Source organism: Haliotis cracherodii, unplaced genomic scaffold (assembly GCF_022045235.1).
Source record: "Haliotis cracherodii isolate W230 unplaced genomic scaffold, xgHalCrac1.p SCAF_20, whole genome shotgun sequence".
NCBI classification, from domain to species: domain Eukaryota; kingdom Metazoa; phylum Mollusca; class Gastropoda; order Lepetellida; family Haliotidae; genus Haliotis; species Haliotis cracherodii.
In genome coordinates this window covers 13,351,414-13,374,552 of record NW_027266276.1, presented here as the reverse complement: position 1 = coordinate 13,374,552, position 23,139 = coordinate 13,351,414, and the positions used below count along the sequence as shown (strand labels likewise).

The window sequence follows — 23,139 nt, the reverse complement described above, 5'->3', positions numbered from 1 at the left end:
TCCGTCAATGTTTAAGGTACTGTATTTACCATAAAAAGCCCCCCTTACCAAATTTTACACCAATTTGTTAACAAAAATCATTAAAGTGCCCCATTATACTAGAGTGACAATTTACATGCCAGGCAATACTTTTTTGTGTATATTACAGATCTTTTTACAGAATATACAGCAGTGTATAGGAAGGGGTAATTAATTGCCTTGTAACTATTATTGAATAGGTCTTAGTTTCATCAATGTTTGAACCGAGTCTCTTCTCTACCGCCAGATCTCTGACAAGGAATTTAACTTGAGTGTGATTTTAACAAGCTCACCACGTTGTCAATTTTTAAATTCTGCCTGGGGGCTTTTTACAGCGAATAGTGTAATTGGTCTTTGTAACATTTTTCAAGTTTAGTGTATGAGGCTTTGACCTCCATGCATCAACCTACTACACCATACCAAATGGTTTCTTTTGAATACTTGTCATAAGCCTCTTGTTGAAAGATGAAGAATTTGGGGTCCCCAGATTGCAATACTATAAAAGACCTCAAGGACCGCAGGAACCCCAGGCCTGTGGATGCCTGCTTTGGAATAGTTCCAGACAGATTGTTCCATTGCTTGTCACCCTGACATAAGGGACGTTAATTTTACATCAACTAAACACAAGATTCTGGGTGAGATAAAAAGGTCAGGGTCCCGTTCCTCAAAGCCATCTTAGAACTAAGGTGATCGTAACTCCCATACTTTAACACTGGCTTACGATAGTCATAGCGCTAAGATCGCTTTGTGGAATGGTGTCCAGGTGGTCAAGCTCGGTGACTTGGTTCATTCCATGTCATCGTATCTCAGTTGTCAATCACAGGGTTGTTTGGTCCAGACTCAATTATTTACAGACTGATGTCAAATATCTCTCAACTTCCCCCCTGCGGCTATTACCTCTGTGTTGGTGTAGTATGTGTTCCAGGCCGACCGGAGCGTCTCCTGTCCGCCGATGTCCCACATGAGGAAGTGGATGTTCTTCCACACTACCTCCTCCACATTGCTGCCGATAGTGGGTGACGTGTGGACAACCTCGTTCATCAAACTGTAATCACATCAAGCCTTTAATAATACATCAATGCCAAAATCTTTCAAGTCTTTTCTAGCCCGATCTTGGCTCTTACTCAACATAATTCTCAGTAGATGTAATGTCATCATATGGACGATAATATCTGAGCTCACTAGAAGAAACATAATGTTACTTGATTCGGGCTTGATAGTGGATAAAGTCAGAGACTGATGATATATATATTCTAGTGCAAGGGAGGTACAATGTTTATAATTTCATTCTAAATACAGAGTAATCTGTAACCATGGCAAACTATAAGTCACTTGTTCACTGCTTCCAATAATAAGAATTTATCAATTTTAAAACTAGAGGTCCTTACAAGCATCCATCAGTGGCTGACTGAGACTAGCAGACCAGTGGCTGTCTGAGACAAGCATACCAGTGGCTGTCTTGGACAAGCATACCAGTAGCCGTCTGAGACAAGCAGACAAGTGACTGTCTGGAACAAGCAGACCAGTGGCTGTCTGAGAAAGGCAGATCAGTGGCTGTCTTGGACAAGCAGATCAGTGGCTGTCTTGGACAAGCAGAGCAGTGGCTGTCTGAGACAAGCAGATCAGTGGCTGTCCTGGACAAGCAGACCAGTGGCTGTCTTGGACAAGCAGATCTGTGGCTGTCTTGGACAAGCAGATCAGTGGCTGTCTTGGACAAGATCAGTGGCTGTCTGAGGCAAGCAGACAAGTGACTGTCTGGAACAAGTAGACCAGTGGCTGTGTGAAACTAGCAGACCAGTGGCTGTCTTGGACAAGCAGATCAGTGGCTGTCTGAGGCAAGCAGACAAGTGACTTTCTGGAACAAGCAGACCAGGCTGTCTGAGACAAGCAGATCAGTGGCTGTCTTGGACAAGCAGATCAGTGGCTGTCTGAGACAAGCAGATCAGTGGCTGTCTTGGACAAGCAGATCAGTGGCTGTCTGAGACAAGCAGATAAGTGGCTGTCTTGGACAAGAAGATCAGTGGTTGTCTGAGACAAGCAGATCAGTGGCTGTCTTGGACAAGCAGATCAGTGGCTGTCTGAGACAAGCAGATCAGTAGCTGTCTTGGTCAAGCAGATCAGTGGCTGTCTGAGACAAGCAGATCAGTGGCTGTCTGAGACAAGCAGACAAGTGACTGTCTGGAACAAGCAGACCAGTGGCTGTCTGAGACAAGCAGATCAGTAGCTGTCTTGGACAAGCAGATCAGTAGCTGTCTTGGACAAGCAGATCAGTGGCTGTCTTGGACAAGCAGATCAGTGGCTGTCTGAGACAAGCAGATCAGTGGCTGTCTTGGACAAGCAGATCAGTGGCTGTCTGAGACAAGCAGACAAGTGACTATCTGGAACAAGCATACCAGTAGCCGTCTGAGACAAGCAGACCAGTGGCTGTGTGAAACTAGCAGACCAGTGGCTGTCTGAGACAAGCAGATCAGTAGCTGTCTGAGATTAGCAGACCAGTGAATTCTGGAAGAAGCAGACCTGTGGCTGTCTGAGACAAGCAGATCAGTGGCTGTCTTGGACAAGCAGATCAGTGGCTGTCTGAGACAAGCAGACAAGTGACTATCTGGAACAAGCATACCAGTAGCCGTCTGAGACAAGCAGACCAGTGGCTGTGTGAAACTAGCAGACCAGTGGCTGTCTGAGACAAGCAGATCAGTAGCTGTCTGAGATTAGCAGACCAGTGAATTCTGGAAGAAGCAGACCTGTGGCTGTCTGAGACAAGAAGACCAGTGGATGTCTGAGACTAGCAGGCCAGTGACTGTCTGAGACTAGAAGACCAGTGGCTGTCTGAGACAAGCAGATCAGTGGTTGTCTGAGACAAGAAGACCAGTGACTGTCTGGAACAAGCAGACCAGTGGCTGTCTGAGACAAGCAGATCAGTGGTTGTCTGAGACTAGAAGACCAGTGACTGTCTGGAACAAGCAAACCAGTGGCTGTCTGAGACTAGAAGACCAGTGACTGTCTTGGACAAGCAGATCAGTGGCTGTCTGAGACAAGCAGACCAGTGGCTGTCTGAGACAAGCAGATCAGTGGTTGTCTGGAACAAGCAGATCAGTGGTTGTCTGAGACTAGAAGACCAGTGATTGTCTGGAACAAGCAGACCAGTGGCTGTCTGAGACTAGAAAACCAGTGACTGAGACTAGCAGGCTAGTGGACATGTCCAGGCCAAGCCAGTGAACTCCTTCAACAGTTCTGGTGGATTCCATACCAAACATGCTGACAATGTAAAAGAGTTAGTTAGCATCTATACTCACAACTGATACAAAATTGTGGTCTTCCCTGCATTGTCCAAGCCAACTATTATCACCTTATGTTCTGAAACACAAAAAAACATGTTACAAATTGAAGCCCTCATGAAGACTATGTTTGAATTACATCCCAAAGCCAAAAGTAACCTTATTCACCGTAATTTCTAACAGACCCCTTACTGTCAGGCAGACTGTGACCCCTGTTTAATTAGTTAGGGAGACTCTGTACCCTGTCTTACACAGTGATGACAGCACATCAATACACAATATGTAACAGTGGTAACATGTAGGTATCTGTTCAGGCAATGAAAGCGATGCATTGTTCTCAGGGTTAGACTGAAATAATAAAATTAGGGGTTCATGGGACCCCCAATAAATAATTACCAGGGTCCTTACAAGACAAATGAAGGTCCTGTAAATTAAAGTAATCAAATGGTATAGTGAACAGTAAGATTTGATAATTACGCTAATTACAGGACCTTTATATTTCATGTAAAAAAGTTGGTATACTGAATATTAACTGTGCGTCCCTCAGGATGCAACGTACCGTATTCGACATGATAAGCGCCCAGGGCTCTCTCAAATTAGAAAAAAGGGGCTCTTATTAGAATATTATTTTGGTGAAAGAAAACAGAGTTGAAATATTATCATAGGCGCTTATTGGAGCGGGGCGCTTATTACGTCGAATGCAGAATTTTCTTTCAGCGTCCATTCTACACATTTGTGAGAACTGGACACTCATGTCTGCGTCATGTAAAACCCTGGTCTTGATGAACCATACTGTAGAAAAATGATTTAAGTATGCCTTGACATATCCCTTATCTCCATATTCCCCTGGATATCCCATCAAAGGCTTAAGTCAGGCTGCTAAAGTGCCCGCCACTTATATTTATTACTGCCTCTGGACAATGGCACCCTGTGACCTGTCACTGGCTGATGCAGTTTTCATGTCCCTCATCAAATTTATTGCGACAGCTCACTTTAAGTGTGAATGCAAATGCACTGAACTTGTCCAAAGGATTTGTCTTTATGCAAGCCATTAGTAGAATACTGGAATATCCTCAACCTTATGAGTACTAACCATGTCAACACATATGAACAGGGTTAGAAACTAATTTTATGTTCAAGAGTGTGCAAACATGATATGGTGTAGAGTTGCCATCTTCCCATTGGTAACAGTGTCAGGCACTCTGTAAATAATCGAGTCTGGACCAGACAATCCAATGATTGATATCATGAGCATCGTTCCACGCAATTGGGATACGATGACATGCATGAACCAAGTTGGTAAGCCTGACAACCCGATCATGTTAGTTGCTTACTAAATCAAATAACATTCGAACAGACTTGGGCTAAGGACTAGTTAGTGAAGTCACACACTGCATTGTGGTATTGTTTGTTTGTTTGTTTGTTTGTTGTTGTTGTTGTTGTTGTTTAATGCCACACTCAGCAATATTCCAGCTGTATGACTTCAGTCTGTAAACAACTGAGTGTGGACCAGACAACCCAGTGAATGATATTCTGTGAATGATGAATGCCATTGGGATATGATGACTCGAGGGCTAGGACAAGTTCAAATATACTAACCAGGTACCCAACCTCCTATTACCCGACCCGACCGGACCCGGGTACTCACTGTAGGGCTCAAGAGTTGGGTACAAAATGACTTATGTCCCATTGGGAATTGTATTACTACAGCCCTTGGGCAAATGCTATTTACATATAAAATGATCAGATCATGCAAACACTGAAGTTGACTCAAGTTATATATTTACTCAAATATATCCAAGTCAAAAGGAATGTGTGCATAGTCAGAAAGAAATTTACCGACTTGTGTAACCTTGGAGATATAGTGATTTTTTGTCATTAAACAATATATCATGTGACTAACAGTTCCAGGTAGTCCAGTGGGTACCCAGGTCCTACTCAGGACCCACCCGACCTGAGTACCCAAGTTACCCATCCCAGCCCTAATTTCAACCCAGTCACTGAGTCTGATCTTCTGATTTCTAACGCCAGCATGGTAGGCTGCTGGGAATCAATTCTAACCCATTATCCCGACAAGGTATTTCTGCCATGGAGTGGCAGCGAATCAGGTCCGAGTCAATCAAAAAACTAAATCCTGCAATATGCCCTACATATATAAGAAGCAGAAACACAATAAACAGACAATGCTTCCTAACAGACACTGTCACCATGGTAACACAATATCTTAAAGTAATACAAGAAATAGATATCCTTATTGAAATCTTACATGTTTTTCATCATTGCTTTGATGCAGATAACACGATGCTGAACAGAGAAAATTCAATTATTTCTGTACATATCATATCAGTTACTATGGTAACCAGAGAATTAGGACAAAACTGATGGGGCCCACCTTAAGTTACCTTGACACTGAAAGCATGACTTTAATCACAAAACACTGAAGGAGACGATGTGTAAACATTTAATAGCAAATTATTTCAGGGTTTCATAAGAATAACAAAGGGCTTATTGATTTCATTACCATGCTGTCGACTCGGAACAAATGATCTCAAGCATGTATTGAAACTACAAAGATGAAAAACCAGACAAAAACTGGAATCATCCAACACAGAAACTTGTAGTTGCTGACTGCCATGCCAGTGTCCACTAATTGTGGGTTCGAATCCCTTTTACAAATGCCCTGGTTTATAATGAGCCTTGGTTTGTCAACACCAAGTGATTGTGTTCATGGGTTTCACCACTCTTGTTAAATATCTTCCAAAAAAAGATAAGATTTTGGGGGTATTTTTATGCCTGAATGCCCCACTCAGCAACATTCCAACATCAACAGCCGAAAATAATTAAGTCTAGACCAGACAATCCAGTTACCTATATTGTGAGCAGAGTGCCACACCATCATCATGCATCAGGGTTACTGAATCACAGCGACTATAGTGAGCTAACTCGTAGTTCTCAAAAGTTATTAATAGTGTGGACATACTGTACACAAGTGAGGTTGAAAAATACATAAATACCCGGTAGACTGACCGATTGCATTAAGGCGCATTGACACAGATAAACCAACTGAAGCTTAAGGTAGACACAATATTATGGATAACAACTTCTTTAATACTGTGAAAAGCAAAGTTTCAGTATAGACCCATATACCGATGTCAAGCAAGTCAGTCTTGACAACGGTATAAGGATCTATACCAAAACGTCGCTTTTCAGAGTATTAAAGAAGTTGTTATCCATAAAATTGTGTCTACCTTGTCATCCGTCAACTTCTAAGTAATGCCTATCAAACAATTTGAAGCTTAAGGATTTATTAACACTGGACAATAATCACCTGTAAGCTACACAATTAAGGCCTTAGTACAGTCAGTACTTAACTATAGGACTCATACAGCATGAGTACGGTAATACAGGCTATTAAACAAAGCTGAAAAGCACCTACATTAACTATTCAATTTATTATTATATAACTGCCCCGATCTAAATACACAGAGGGTATTACAAATGGTTCATTCACACGAGGCAACATTTTATGGAGACTTTATAACATCATAGTACCTGATAGCCAGTTGCCTTCCTGAGATTATTCCCCTTTCCTGTAGTCCGGTAATTAACATGATTAAAGGTTTATTTTTCATGAAGGTTCAACCAAATTGACAGAAAAGGGTTTTTAACGCATTTCACTGTCTTGATAGGTCTACTTTAAAAATAATAATAGTTAACCAAAATTTGACTTGGGGAAACACCCAAAATAGGTCAAAACCAAGATGGCCGCCATCAATACAAACGAAAATCGAAAAAGTAAAATAAAAAGAATCAATCAAAATCTAAACATGGATGATGTCTCTATTTATAATCAACTTCATAGGATCAAGACAGGGGAATATATATTTAACAATTTTGAAGTGAAATCTTACACTGAAATAAATTATGGCTGCCCGAAAAGTGAAAAAAATGCAATTGTTCCATATCGGACTACAAAATACTTAACACAGGCTTATAAAGAGGGAATAACCCTGCAATACTACAGTTTACAAGTCAAACTTACTACCAATTCAAATGCCTAAAGTTCAAGACAGTCTTTATATTCACACTCATATTCTGGACATGAAGAGACGATTATTCAGTAATGTCAGAAAAGTCATGACTTGGTCCATTTGAACATGTCATCTCTTTGCATTGTCCACATGCTGAGGTACATTGTAGACAGTTTTTTTCTGCATGAGCATGTGTTTTCATCACACTTTCCAGCGCAATTGTATCTGACTATTTTCAACAGAAATATAGGAGTGACAGCCTGGTGCCTTGGCAGGTGGTGCAAATGGTGCAATGAGAGGTGCAAATGTTTAGCAAGTTCAGCCTTGCGGTCGGGTAGGGTCAGTAGACAACAGCAGAAAATATATCATCCAGGTTATACTTCATTCCTATATTCTATTCACTCCACACATATATTACAATGAAGATATACTACACTCATTGCAAATAATAAATTTACAAATACCGTATTCGACGTAATAAGCGCCCCGCTCTAAAAAGCGCCCGTGGCGATATTTGCTAATATATTGACTAGTGAACAATCCCAATTAGCATCCTTCCAATTGATCAATGTACACAAGACATATTTATTTATTTTATTTACGATCTTTCAACTCTTTCACCAAAATTATATTCTAATAAGAACCCACTATTTCTAATTTTGAGATAAAACATAATTAAAAATCAGTATTCACACACTTATAAGATACATTGAGCTAATTTCAAATTATGAGTTGTACAGTCAGTATTTTCCATCACCATGATCACACTCATTATGTTGTGTTATATGTTTTCTTTTCAAAGCATCTTATTACACAGATTTAGGTTAGGTGAATGAAATTCAGAAGTCTGTTGTGGACAGGTTAGGACAGGCAACTATCCCTCACGGGTGGGTGCAGGGAAGGTTTTCACACACCCCTCTCTCATAATCCCTTGGAAACTGTGGTGCTACCCGTTTTGCCTTCCTGCAAATACCTAAAACTAAAAAGTCCCCTTCAGGCGTATACACCTTACAGACCTACACAGGTACACCCTGCCACAACACCTGTCTATATAGAGAATTGACATCGCCTCAAACCACCAGTTACATAACCAGCTTCTGTCTGCGAGTATAGTTTAAATCCACTTCTTGCAATATTCCAGCGCTATCACAGTGGAGGACACCGAAAATGACCTTCTCACATTGTACCCATGTGGAGAATTGAACCCAGGTCCACGGCGTGATGAGCTCAGGTAGTCTTTCACCTGAAGTGTCCGACCAAGACTATATATATGTATCATAATACCTCTTGTCAGCGTCAAAAACCCGTTCTCTGTGTCATACACAACATTTACTAACGTAAGTAATTCTACACATGTGTAACTATAAATAAGTGCATATATGTAAATTTACTATGCGTTCACATGAAAAGCATCTTAGTGTGTAAATAAAGTATGTAAATTGCGTAAGGCACACATATTTGTCAGTCTGTTCACGACTTTCAACACAAAACAGGTTGTTTTCTAATCAAAACTGGATGAGAAGAGCGTTAATTCACTGAAAATTTTCGCGTGAAGCAACGTGTTTGATTTAATTTGTATGCAGAGTTTTGACTTCTTAAAAGCAAAAGAAAACACTATCCACTCAACTCTGTATATATGCATAAAAGTTTTCAACTGTTGCAAAAGAACAGATATTAATTAGATCATCCTCTTACGTTACCATATACGTTCACATTGCAACATATACACACAGTGCAAATTTACATTTACATTTGCACCTGCTCCAGACATGATGCAAATTTGCTCCTGGTGTAACTATAGACACATGAGTAAACACGTTCACATGACAAGTATACTCACGTATGTATTTCTACACACGTATGCACATATACACACATATGTATAGAGGCGCATGTGAACGGGGTATTAGAGACCAGCCATTTGATATTCTGGAAGGGTATCCATGGATTTCGCTTGCTAAAATAATTTCTCGAGAAAAAATGAATTCCAAGTTATGATACAAAATATAAAATTTTCACTGGATATTGCTGAATGTCCTGAAAAGGTTAATTCAAAGTACAGAACGTTTTCCTGAGAATGGAGGAGCCAAACAAATTTATTTTTTCCTCAACACATTGTTTCAGGATATCCAGGACGTCCACTAAGCATTGTCTGTTGTACGGTGTATCCTCTAGCTCCAGGCACAATGTACAGTGAATGGTAACTGTAACAAGTTGAGGTCGCCAAGCTGTCAGCACCATGCATCAGTTACTAACTGTGTATACATGACACTCCAACATGTCAAATGAGTAAATCATCTCTATACTCATGGTGTCACTCTGAGCAAACTCAGGCAGTAAATTTGATGACTATCAGGCTGGATCAATATTATCCTTGCTTAATTGCTTAATGGAACAGGAGTGGGTGGGTGGGTGAGTGAGTGAGTTTTTGTTTGTTTAACGTCACACTCAGCAATATTCCAGCTATATGGCAGTCTGTAAATAATCGAGTCTGGACCAGACAATCCAGTGATTGACAACATGAGCATCGATCCACGCAGTTGGGATATGATAATGCATCAACCAAGTCAGCGAGCCTGACCTTCTGACCCTGTTAGTTACCTCTTAAGACAAGCATTTTCTGATTAGAGGAAAAAAAGACTATAAATTACTGTTTAAAAACACACCATCCCCTTTAATGTCAGCATATGGTGCAAACTGATTACACATTAGTTACGGGTTTCTGTCAGTGGCACATGTTACAGGTCACCCTATATATGTGTGCAAACACATTTAAACTGAACATCAATCTGTGCATAATGAGCATTCCAATGTCGGTACAACGGCCATAAATACTGAAATTCAGGCTTACTTGGGCACCAGGCAATATTATACAACAGTTACACTTGACAGGTCAAAATGTGAAAACAAGGATCCGAGGAGCCGATTATTAACTTTCTGAAGAACAAAGTTTCAGCTTAATCCAAGTGGTTCTGGAGACAATGAGTGTCGTCAAGAAGAATAAAATACGAACAGATTATGGGCCATGGATGATGACCTCACAGAAAGATGATGATTTTTAACATAAGGCTGTTATATTTCACTTGAAAAAAAAGTACAATTCTCAAAAATCTGAAGCGGCATAATATAATCAAAAGCACTGTGGTAGAAACCAGACAAATTCCAAAAACATTGAATTCCTTTGAAAAATATATTTTTCTTTCAGTTTTCAGTTCAAAGTGTGATGACAATACTTCACACACTTTCCAAGTGAGTTCTCAAAGGTTCTGAAGACAAAAAAAAATGCCTCAAAGCATTATTCAGTCTCATTACCATATAATTTCTGTTCAGTTTGCCACTTCAAAGTGTAAACGCTGTAATCAATCCTGGCTAAGTGCTGGCTGAGAGAAGCTGGAGATGCTGAACATCTCTTGATGCAATCCATCCTTACATGTTTCGCAGTACATGTGGTGCAGACAAATAATCCTTTAGACAACTGATGATCAAGATCAACATGTGATCCTTCTAAGTAAATAATCTTTGATGACCAATATTTTGATAACAATGTGTATCCGTTGCCTTGATTGCATGATATACACAGGTGTGTTGGCTTCTGTAAATGTAATATGACATGATGGCCCCTACATGGACATTGGGAAAGATGCTGCAACATGGCATGTGACATGACGTAAACAAATCATAACATGACATTGCAAAATGACATGAGGTATTAGCTTATATAACATGACACTGTACACAACATGAGATAAGCTTAAAACAAGACTTGACAAATGCAAAACAACATGAGATAAGCTTAGAACAAGACTTAACGGTGGAACACAACATGGGATAAGCTTAAAACAAGACTTGATATTGCAACACGACATGGGATAAGCTTAGAACAAGACTTAACAGTGGGACACGACATGGGATAAGCTTAAAACAAGACTTGATATTGCAACACGACATGGGATAAGCTTAAAACAAGACTTAACAGTGGGACACGACATGGGATAAGCTTAAAACAAGACTTGACAAATGCAAAACAACATGAGGTAAGCTTAGAACAAGACATAACGGTGGAACACAACATGGGATAAGCTTAAAACAAGACTTGATATTGCAACACGACATGGGATAAGCTTAAAACAAGACTTAACAGTGGGACACGACATGGGATAAGCTTAAAACAAGACTTGATATTGCAACATGAAATGGCCATATAATGAAGCAATCAGATTATAACATCACATGAAACTGAACATCACAAGACAATGCACTGCAGTGCATGTGGCGAGACTCCCCCCCCCCCCTCTCACCCCCATATCCACCCTGTTCCTCATATACAGTATGGGCCGACACTGTCCATGAGGCAATAATACAATAATATATCACTTGTTTAGACTTTAATAGACTTGCCTAAATTAAAAGCAAATCAAATTACCCTTGATGTAAATCATTTATAAACATTCAAGACAATCCCAATAAGTACTGGGTATGAGGTCAACATTTTTTATACATTAATAGCTTATTTCAACATGAAAATGATTATTGATTTCTATTTCCCATGACAACATGTAGAGCTGTCCCCACTGAGCAGAATATAATCAAATGTCAAATTCTAACAAAGACAAGAAAATAATAATTCATGGTGCATTTTCAAATCTTTCTTTTGTTCTATAAATTTATGATGAGCCAATCCCGAGTTCCATTCCTTTATGCCATTACCTCCATCTGACATGGTAATATCATACGACGTCTTGTCATGCTCACTGGAATAGACGGAACTAAAATTAATATTTCATTGTCTGTGGTAAGGGGGTTTGACATTTAAAATCTCGTTAACTAGCTCACAAAACAAGGAATTCCATCAAGTGAAGATCAGGAATTGCCTCCTTCCCCACAACTGTATGTAAACCATGGAGTGAGTGAGTGAGTGTATTGTGCTGACACTATAAACCAGAGACCCTATGGGATTTGAACCTATGATCTTCAGATTCTGTCACAACTCTCCACACAAATTAATCAAACATGCAAGGTAAACACAAAAAGTTGACAGCTGCGACTTCTTGTCACCAGTGTACATGGAATTGTCTGAACATGAAGTATTCTATACAAAAACCGTGAAAATAAAGTATCCCAATACATATTGCACCCTGTATGTACTGACAATAGGGGAAATAGCCATTCCCAACCACCTGTCCACTATCAATGACAAGGAAAAGGACAGTTTATATATTTCCACTTGTTTTGCCCAATCCTTTAATCATGTCAATGACTGGCAATCTCCAACCTCAAAAGCCTGGTTCTTGTTGGCAAAGCGGCTGAACCAATAACATAGCTGGCAATCCTGACATGACTGACGCGTTTGCCCAATCTGCTGAACAATGACATTCCCAAGGAGTCCTCTCACTGTTGGCCGAAGTTTACGTTATCACAGTTTTTTATGAGACAAAACAACAGCTCAGTTAGCGCAAGTTTACAAAATTGCATGTTTTTTCTTGGCCATGAATCATGTCGTTACTGCAAGGCAAGTTTGCCTGTGTGCTAAATGGGAGCGGAACTCACTGATCATGTGGGCTTTTTCTCAACTTAAATCTATATCAAGCAATAAGAAATTAAATTCTTGATCTGTTGCATCCTGTTGCAGCCTTGCTGATGTGGCCTTCAAACAACATTGACTATCTTTCCTGCGAGAAGAAGCAGCGTCCTTCACTACTTGACTGTCTGTGACGAAATGCTCTCTCGAAACCATGCTCAAAAACACGGTTGATTATTTTTCACTCATGAACACACTGATTTCCAAGTCTATGCTCCAAAACAACACACATCTAAATACAGGGCAGATAAGTACAGCTCTAAAAGGAAGAGCGCACTACAACAATAACACATTGAACTGAGTCTGATCATTGCTAAAATAACACTAACATTTTAAATTCCACAAAACAATGACATTAAAAATAATTCAAGTATTCTTGGAAGCGTATTGAAATTAGCATCTTCCTGAGGCAAGGGAGTTAACTCACTTTAAAAGGCCTGTTCCCAACTTGCGAAACTACAGTGGAATAATGGAGTTATATTTTGGCTGGACTAATAAGACTCTATGCATATATTAGTCCAATCAAATCAATAATCAATCGCGTAACGAAATCGAAATCTGGCTTGTCAACTGTTGTGCAGATTTCAGTCCTTTGCAGGTTTTGCAAAACATGTACCACCAACTCGGTGTCAACAGATATTTTCCAAATCTTTTCATGATTTGAATCAACATGCTCACATGATGCACTTTGCAAAGTAAGACCCATTTTATCATGTTTATCACAAAATAGGTTTGATTATCGAATAGATCGTCTTGACTAGGCGCCGCCTTTTCGTTTGAAGCAAATACAAGTGATATGAGAGATAGAATTCCGGTTGGTCAATAGGAGGGACATAGAAGGGACATAACTTGTAATAGCCACTGGTGGCGCTACGACTGAGCCCAGAAATTCCAGTATAGTTCAGCAAGGGTGGAAACTAGACTTCTACAGTCAGTTAACTCAATTGCCTCAGGAAGATGAAAGTTAGTGGATTAGGAAACACCTACCTGGCTTAAGTGAGGTCTTTTATCTCATAACTTATCTTTCAGAGATGAACATCTGGCCATGTAAAATTGACTTTCAGTTTCTGAGTGAATGAGTTAGTTGGTTTAACATTGCTTTGAACAGTATTATCATGGTGTGTCAACTTAATCTGGGAGAAAAGCCAAAGGTGTTGCTGGTTTTTCTGCTGTTTACCACTTGGGTGAAACCCATGAGCATGCCCATGGTAGTGACTAGCCGAAATTCACACGCTGGGACTTTTGTTACCGACAGTTTTTTCACGACACATTATTTTTCAAGACATCCACCATGCCCAGCGAACACTTATTTTGTGAAACCTGGGGCAAAAGTATTTACTTTTTTACAGAAGTGTAGGCCATCGGCCCATGGTTACATTTGCATTACAATGGACATGATGTACACAGATCTTATTGTTCTGACAATAATGTACTATGAAGTGACAGCGTTTGACAGACATAGATAGCTAGACATTTAATTAATTTACAATCAGTTGTAGACATAATGATATTAAATGTTTGTTTGGTCGGATATTCACACTATTTCTTTGGTAAGTGATCTACTCGTAACTTGTTATAACTGGGTCAAACTAACAAAAAATAATACTCGTCCTCCACATACACAAACACAAACACAACATGTATATTCTGGACCAGACAAGCCAGTGATTGCCATCATGAGCATCGAGCCATGCAATTCGGATACAATGACATGCAACAACCAAGTCAGCGAGCGTGACCATCCAATTCCGTTAGTCACCTTTTACGCCAAGCATCAGGGTTGCAGAAGACCTAATCTAACCCAAAATACAAAAGAAGCCAAAGAACACCTGTTTTGTTCCATACCTTCAAATCTATCCTGCCATTATGTGAACACATCAGGTGTCTAACTTCTTGTGAGTAGTATGTACATGAACAGATAAAAACCCTGATAAATACCGAGTGACCAGCAGCCTGAAGCTGATGGCAAAACACTGACAGCCACCGTCCCAGGGGCACGTCAAACACAGCCTGGACATACAGTACACTGACAGCCACCGTCCCAGGGGCACGTCAAGCACAGCCTGGACATACAGTACACTGACAGCCACCATCCCAGGGGCATGTCAAGCACAGCCTGGACATACAGTACACTGACAGCCACCATCCCAGGGGCACATCAAACACAGTACACTGACAGCCACCATCCCAGGGGCACGTCAAACACAGCCTGGACATACAGTACACTGACAGCCACCGTCCCAGGGGCACGTCAAACACAGCCTGGACATACAGAACACTGACAGCCACCGTCCCAGGGGCACGTCAAGCACAGCCTGGACATACAGTACACTGACAGCCACCATCCCCGGGGCACGTCAAGCACAGCCTGGACATACAGTACACTGACAGCCACCATCCCCGGGGCACGTCAAGCACAGCCTGGACATACAATACACTGAAGTAATTTAATTGTTTGTCCTTGTCCTTGGTGTTGACAGGAGCATTCCACAGGTAGCGCAGCGGCTCTTGTACTACTGAGAGTGAGGTGGGATACACTCTGTATCACCTTGGAATTGGCTGCAATAACAGCAGGATTCACAAATTGACTGAATATAGAAAAATGATGCGTCTTTGTGATGATTGAAATTGAATTACCCAAGGTTGTAAAAATACAATATGGTTATGATTATTAATTTAGCTTTAATTTATATATTTCAATAATTCAGATAACTCCTACATGAAAATGATAGGACAAACAGGTGAGGTGAAATGGGGTTTAACATCGCGTCCATTTTTGCACTTTTTTAGCAGTGCGTGCGTGCGTGTGTCCTAAAAGTTCATGGATGTAATAAAAGCGATATATTCTGTATATCGCTGTGTATAAGGCGAGTTTTTCATACCTAGAATTAGGGTGCTTTAAAGGGGGGTCGTCTTATACACAGGGTTGACAAGTTTTGATGTTTTTTCCCCCAACACAAAGACATTACTGTGAGGATGTAACACCAGAAATACTATGTCAACAAATCAGTACTGAACTACGCATAATAATCATGTAATTGGTTATAAAAAGTGTTCATTAAAATTTATATATCTGGACTTATGTTTGTAATCTGTGTTATTAATTTTATTCAAAATTTCATTCAATACAATTAAGTTTGACAGTATTGTGGTCACTGGTCATTATCAAATTTGAGCAGATATTAGTACCTGGATAAGTGCAGTATATAAATGTATAATATATTAATAATTAACAAACCATGTCAAATAATTTATGTTGTTATTGCTTCACTGAATATAACAAATAATACATCAGCTGCTGACTTGTTATTGTATTCGTGTATTAATTTTCGTATTTGTTAGGCGATATTCATGATACGAATCGTATTCGCCTCATAGTAATCGTTGCAGCCCTAATGTGAAGTGATCGGAAGATCGCACGACTCACCGTTATTTACAGCAACCACAGTCATATTATATATGTCAACATAAAGATTTCACCATTGCGAACCTGGGAGCATCGATGGTGATGTCATATTGTTCCATATGAAAAAATATCCGACAATAGCGATCAGCTGTACCAAAGTGCTACGCTTTAATGGTTCTTAATTTATTTCAAATGTATATAGTAAAGCTGCAACTAAAATTTACAACCAAACTCCTGATAAATTAATAGTTTCAGATACAATTCTTCCGGTCATTGTATACAAATTCTATAAAGTTATTGGGTAATTATCAACCTAATCACCGGTAGATTCCGAGAAACATATGTACAGCTGATTGCTACTTCTGCGGAAGACAAACATGTTTTTATGGCAATTGTTGGGATTGTGTATGCGCTGGTGATGTGCTTCATTCCGATTTGCTTTATAGATAGGGTATATAAATCAGCACTGATTTTAAAGGCTTGTACAGGGGGGTCGCCTTCTACGTGGGGTTGCTTTATAGATGGCGAAATACGGCAAGCGCTGAGCCAATTTTCTGAAACAGGCCCTTGCAAGAGATGCTGGCCCAAATACTTCAGCAGATCGAGTCAACTCCTGACACTTCAAAACTGGATATAGTGATTTAATCATCTGTGGTCAACAAACGGTTCCAATACAAGTAAATTAATTAAAGCTTATTCGGGTGGAACAAAATGAGTTTCTAGTTCTGGTTACATATGGAGTCGTCTGCTGATGTTTGTTATCTCAAATACAATCATCAATACATTCACTTTCATCCTTGTATTCAGCATGTTCAGACTGAGTTTCCTAACAGGTGAATCAATAATTGCTTGTTGTTTCATGTATGACAGCGCACAGCCTTCAGATAATGCTCGGTCATGTCGTTCCGCATTATAATGCTTTGTATAGAAATCCTCAGGAGTTGTGCAAAGGAAAGCTTGATGGCAAATGTGGTAGACATCATGTCCAAATGAAATAATTTGACAAAGGGTTGGTTGGTTGGTTGGTTTGTTGTTGCACGCTGCACTCAGCAATATTCCAGCTGTATGACGGCGGTCTGTAAATAATCAAGTCTTGACCAGAAAAATCCAGTGATTGACATCATGAGCATCGATCCAATCAATTGAGATATGATGACATGCATCAACAAGTCAGCGAGCCAGACCACCGGATGTCACTAGTCCCATCTTACGACAAGCATAGTCGCCTTGTAAGGTAAGCATGGGTTGCTGAAGACCGTTTCTAACCCGGATCTTCACAGATCTCACCCACTATGAGCTGTAGCAGTAAGCATGAACAGTGTTTGAAAAATGGCATGAACCACCAGCCTTCCGCTCTCAGTCAGACGCACTATCCACTAAAGTGAGTTGGGTTTAGCACCGCTGTTAACAGTATTCTAGTTATATCACAGGGTGCCAGCTTAATGTGGGAGGAAAGCAGGAAGTGACGCAGGCCTCAGACGTTTACCACTTTGGTGAAACCCACAAACATGGGTATGGTGCTGGGCTCTGCTGACAAACCTAAAAACATAATCAGGGCTAACCGGGATTGGAACCCACAATCATAGGTTTCTGGCGTGCCCAGAGGACGCAACTCTGCACAGCGAATCTCCCCCCATGCCCCCCTATCTACTAGACCATGGAGGCCGTCATTGCTCAGTGGGAAAATATCATGCTGAATAATCTTCAAACGCAAGATGTTCGATAATTTTACAGAAACAATAATGTTCTGTCAGAATAGAATAGAATTGGTCCTCCTTATAGGTGTTTGCAGACCCTATATTATAAATATTTTTTATCAAATATATTATTTCTCCCCCCCCCCCCCCCCCCAAAAAAAAGTTAACAGTTACTTTTGGATTGATTTTTGTTAATGAATCAATTATTTCTCCAATCTATCAATATGATCAAAGATGGAAAAGCTAGGCAAAAAAAATATATTTAGACCGTTTTAATTGTATGAATGTGGCTTTTGGCTCTGTTGGATCAAATCTGTTAAGCAAAAACAGATTAAGAACGGACAATGTTGAACATTGACAACCGTCCATGACAAACATCACCATCAAAATGGCCGCTTACAGTGTGAAATCCAACAGGTCTGCCTGACAATGAAGCTGACAGGTTTCTGGAGGTGATGGAGCTATGTCACTATGGTGACAAAAAAGGTGTGACTGCGGTTACCATGGTAACTTATTTAACTAACTAGAATTATTGAAAGTAGCCACTAAAGATGCCTCCCCTGCTGAGCTAATTACAGGCTACGCCCATCACTCCGAAGGCACGCAAAATAGAGCCTTAAAGGATGTGGAGCTCACCTAACTTACCAAGTTACAATTGTTTTACATTTCAACCTTATTTCGATACACATATCTACGCTGCCTTAAAGAAACATTGGTTCAAAGAAAGTCTGGGAAAAAGAAAAAGAAAGTATTTTTGCAACATTGTTTAAATAGCAAGTTAACTCCACTAAAACATGGGCGGCCATCTTTAAAATCAGATCGGAATTCTTTTGCAACCGTTGTAAACTCTTTGCATAAAACTGTTACAACGAGCAAATCAGTTTTCATATAAACAACCTTGAAATTAGAGGATGCTTGAGCCATGATGAGGGAGCGGCAAGGAAGTTATTCAATGAATAACTGAACATTTTGTCTGAGAAATGTGGATTTCCAATCTTAATTTTAGACACAGCACAGTCAATATATTCCAGATAACAACCTGACACAACACTATCCAATAATCCATTACTGGTTGGTTTTGTTGTTTAACGCCGCACTCAGCAATATTCCAGCTATATGATGGCGGTCTGTAAATAATCGAGTCTGGACCAGACAATCCAGTGATTGATATCATGAGCATCGACCCATGCAATTGGGCTATCCATTACTGAATAATGGGAAGACGTGCGACATGTTGATATTACGTATATAATGTCATGCTGACACAGGCATGATTGAGGCTGCTGCACAATCCATCGAACAATTGATGTGAACCAGTTAAAAAGCATGAAGCAAAAAATAAAATGAATTACTGAAAATAATTTCAATGTCTGAGAAATATATTACTCCACTTTTGATAGAAATAATCAGATATGTCATCCTATTGAAATATTCACTTGACATATCATAAGAATCAGTTTTGTGTGCCATGGAAAGATAAGATAAGTATAATCCCTATGTAAAGTGGAGCACATATTAATCTTGTTGTCATGTCTGCCCAGGGGTTAATTGATGACCTGATGTACCGTGCTATAAATAACTCCCTAACTCAGCCCCCAGGCTGAGGGCCAAGCTTCTTGACATGGATACAAAAACAACTGTCAACATTATCAGGAATGAGAGAGAGGTCTTTGTGCAACAGGCGGTCCTGATTTCCTGTGGCGGGGCAACGACCTCAAGATGAACGCCCTCAACATTACATCAGCATCCTTTTCAGCTTCGTCGTGTCACTAACTGTAAACATCAACAGTAGCATGGACACTTTTTCCTCAACAACTGTGGACCCCGAATTTTGAAACACTGATAACTCTGAACTGATTCACCTCTGTACAGTGAGCCCCTGTTAATCAGGATAGTCTGTCCAGATTAACAAGGTCCTGCTGAATCAGTACATCAATCGAGGTGCATTAAATAACACTCACTACCTCTCACATTCTCCCTCATCATTCATCCCCCTTTTAACTTTTCACCTGTTCATCCACTCTGCTAGTCCCGTGAAGATCCCGCTAGAGAGTAGCAACTCAAGCTTACCTCGAAAGGCAATTATGCTTGTCGAAACAGGAGACTAACGGAATCGGGTGGTCAGACTCGCTGACATGGTTAATGCATGTCATTGTATCCTAATTGCCTATAACAATCAGTCACAGGATTGTCTGGTCCAGACTCAGTTATATACAGACGGACGTCATATAGCCAGAACACACTGCTGAGTGCAGCGTAAAACAACAAACAAAACAAACACCTTGCTGTATCCCAGACTCCCCTCACTTCTACACACAATCCTCCCTAAAAAAATCCTCCTCACTACCCCACTACCTGCTTCACCTTTCCCCCCTCCATGACCTACCCCCCCCCCCCCCCAACACTGTGCTACTTGGTACTTCCCCTTATGAACCTCTCCACTCACTCAGTATCTGTATAACAGCCAAGTCAATAAGCCTCAGGGTCAGTGGCCAGGTGTTACACCCCGGCAAGGACCTTTGTCTGGGTGTGTGAGGACACTAATGGCTTCCCCACATACACAAGGATGATTAGCACACCTCCCCTCGCCCTGAGAACCAGGCAGATAATGAGCCCCACCAGTAGGGGATTAACATCTTCACACCAGAGGTGCCAATTAGCCTCAATAAGATCTTACAATAATTACATAATATAATTAAGTGGAAGCTTGACACTTGGGCAAGGTATGTGTCGTTGAATTAACATTTAACTTATTTTAAGTCATCCATCTTTGCAACTGAATAATATGACATGATTTTTCTTCAACCGTCAAAAGAAATATTGATACAGGAATGACAGATATGACAATAGAAATGGACATGAAACGTTTATTATCCTGTTATTCCAAATATCAATTGAGCACAACCCTCTAAAAGCCTGATAGGGCAGTGGTTGGAACAATGGTTTGCCAAAGATCCGGGTTCGATTCCCCACATGGGTACAATGTGTGAAGCCAATTTCTGGTGTCCCCCACCATGATATTACTTGAATATTGCTGGAAGCAGTGTAAAACCACACTCACTCAATTCAAAAGCCTGAACTTCTAGTTCTTCTAGTCAGGATTTCTTGACGATTCACATGAAACATTCTGACCCTGGCTAACATGTTAACAAAACTTTCTATCCCTGCTATGACACTGGGCATGTTTAAACAGTCAAAGATTTGCAAAATGTAATAGACCAATTCTGTGACCTAATGGATAGGAGACCAGAAGGTCAATGGTTTGACCCACGTTGCAATATAAGTGCAATAATCTTCAATGTGACGTCAAACCCCATTTTACTTCAAGTCAAAGTTTAATAAAGCATACAAAGAAGACACAAGTATATCAAATCACTTGTGCAACTTGATTAAAAACATGAAAAAGATTTGGTAAATATCCGTCGACGCCAATTTGACGGTACACAAACCCTGCAATCGACCGAAATCTGAACCGCGGTCGCCATGTTGTTTAGGAACCGCATGACGATTTCGTTACGCGATTTGGATTTGACTTTTACAGTCAGTTAAATCCATTGCCTCGGGAAGATGGTCAAATACATGTCTAAATAATAAGAATACATAGAGACTTTTCTATGCATTATTTACAGTATTAAACCTCATGGATACTACAGTAACATATGTGTAATGACTCTATTTGGTCGTTAATTAAAGATCAGTGAAGAATTGTTAATTATGTAGTTATACTAATGGGTTTCGGAAATTTTCATATATATTTGTACGCTAACAACTCAAAAATAATTGCTTAATCATGATTTTGCATAAATACATGGCTCACATGGAACTCTGGCAAACATAATATAGAGGCCTGTGTTTTGTTACACAAAGACGACACTCATACCATTAGTGTAATTGCTACTCGATGGCTACCTCATTAAGTATTCCCAGAGGAGGTAACATTCCGACTTTTTAGGTGGTGCTGTAATGCAGGGATAGAAATAAGCACCAGCTAGATAGCCCAAGACACATTTCAAGCACATTTCCCTCATGCTAATGGTATCTAAGGGCTAGTTGCTTTTTGAAGGGGGATTACCTCTCTGTGTGTGTGTGTGTGTGTGTGTGTGTGTGTGTGTGTGTGTGTGTGTGTGTGTGTATGTGCATATATATATGCTTGTGGGACTGGCAAAATTACCAGTACCCCCATATTTTTGCCAGTCCCAACTTTCAACAAATAAAAAAAACGCATAAAACCTTTTTGGTTTTAATTCTTTCAACATCATGTTCAGTGCAAAGATGTCATCTCTGAAGAAACTTAGTTAGATCTATACATCATTCACACAAACTTCAGTCACAAATTTCTCTTTTTTTAAAAATTTCAAGACGAAGTCGCTACAAATGGATATTCAACCTAGAAATAGACAAGGGGAAACCCTGATGGTAACAGACAAGCTGACGAAAAATGTACTTATATGAATATCCCCGATGTTTTGTTCAACAATAAAGAATTATAAGGTACTTTATTTGCAGGTCCACAGGGACTGGCAGTCACATGAATTACATCCAAGCCTAATATTACCAGTAAAAACTGGTAATTACCGGTAAACAGGAACACTGATCACTATTTGGAGAGTAAATGTTTCAGGTTAATTTCTACCGCTGGCATATCAAACTGAGCTCATTACAGCAATACAAGGTGTACAATAACAAGCCATCTCTCATAGTGGTAAATAATCCAGTCAGACATTATCAGGTCATGTTGATGTAAAGCAGTGTTAGCTGAGACTGATCAATGTGCAGCATCAGGCATTGTACATCCGAGGAAATAATGACATAACATGCTGTGACACTTGTATTGGTTATCAAGGCTGGAGTATGGAGAGAGACACCACACAAGCTTCCCTGTGTATGTGCTCTGATCGATACAACGTAATGGAAATGTGGAGAAAATGGGCCAAACCTACGTATGCCTCTACTCAGATAAGATAACACTTTATTATCCCAAGGAAATTTGGGTTAGGTTACATCGGCACAAGGTTTCAGCTTATTGATAAACACAAATAGACAAGAACACCACAAACCATGCAAACATAATTCACATTGAATGTGGCCCTCGTGAAAAAATGGGCAACAATTATTTATCACAAAATTTATCACA

General features: G+C 40.0%; 1 protein-coding gene across 1 annotated transcript in view; it reads right to left on the bottom strand.

The window, feature by feature from the left end:
- The window catches only part of LOC139470336 (ADP-ribosylation factor-like protein 5B), a 38,617-nt gene that overhangs the window by 9,570 nt on the left and 5,908 nt on the right, over positions 1 to 23,139 (bottom strand). The window contains exons 2-3 of the mRNA XM_071252713.1: positions 3,312 to 3,372; positions 916 to 1,063 (exon numbers count right to left, since the gene is read on the bottom strand). Coding sequence (XP_071108814.1) covers positions 916 to 1,063; positions 3,312 to 3,372 — 209 coding nt within the window. The remainder of the gene's footprint in view (positions 1 to 915; positions 1,064 to 3,311; positions 3,373 to 23,139) is intronic.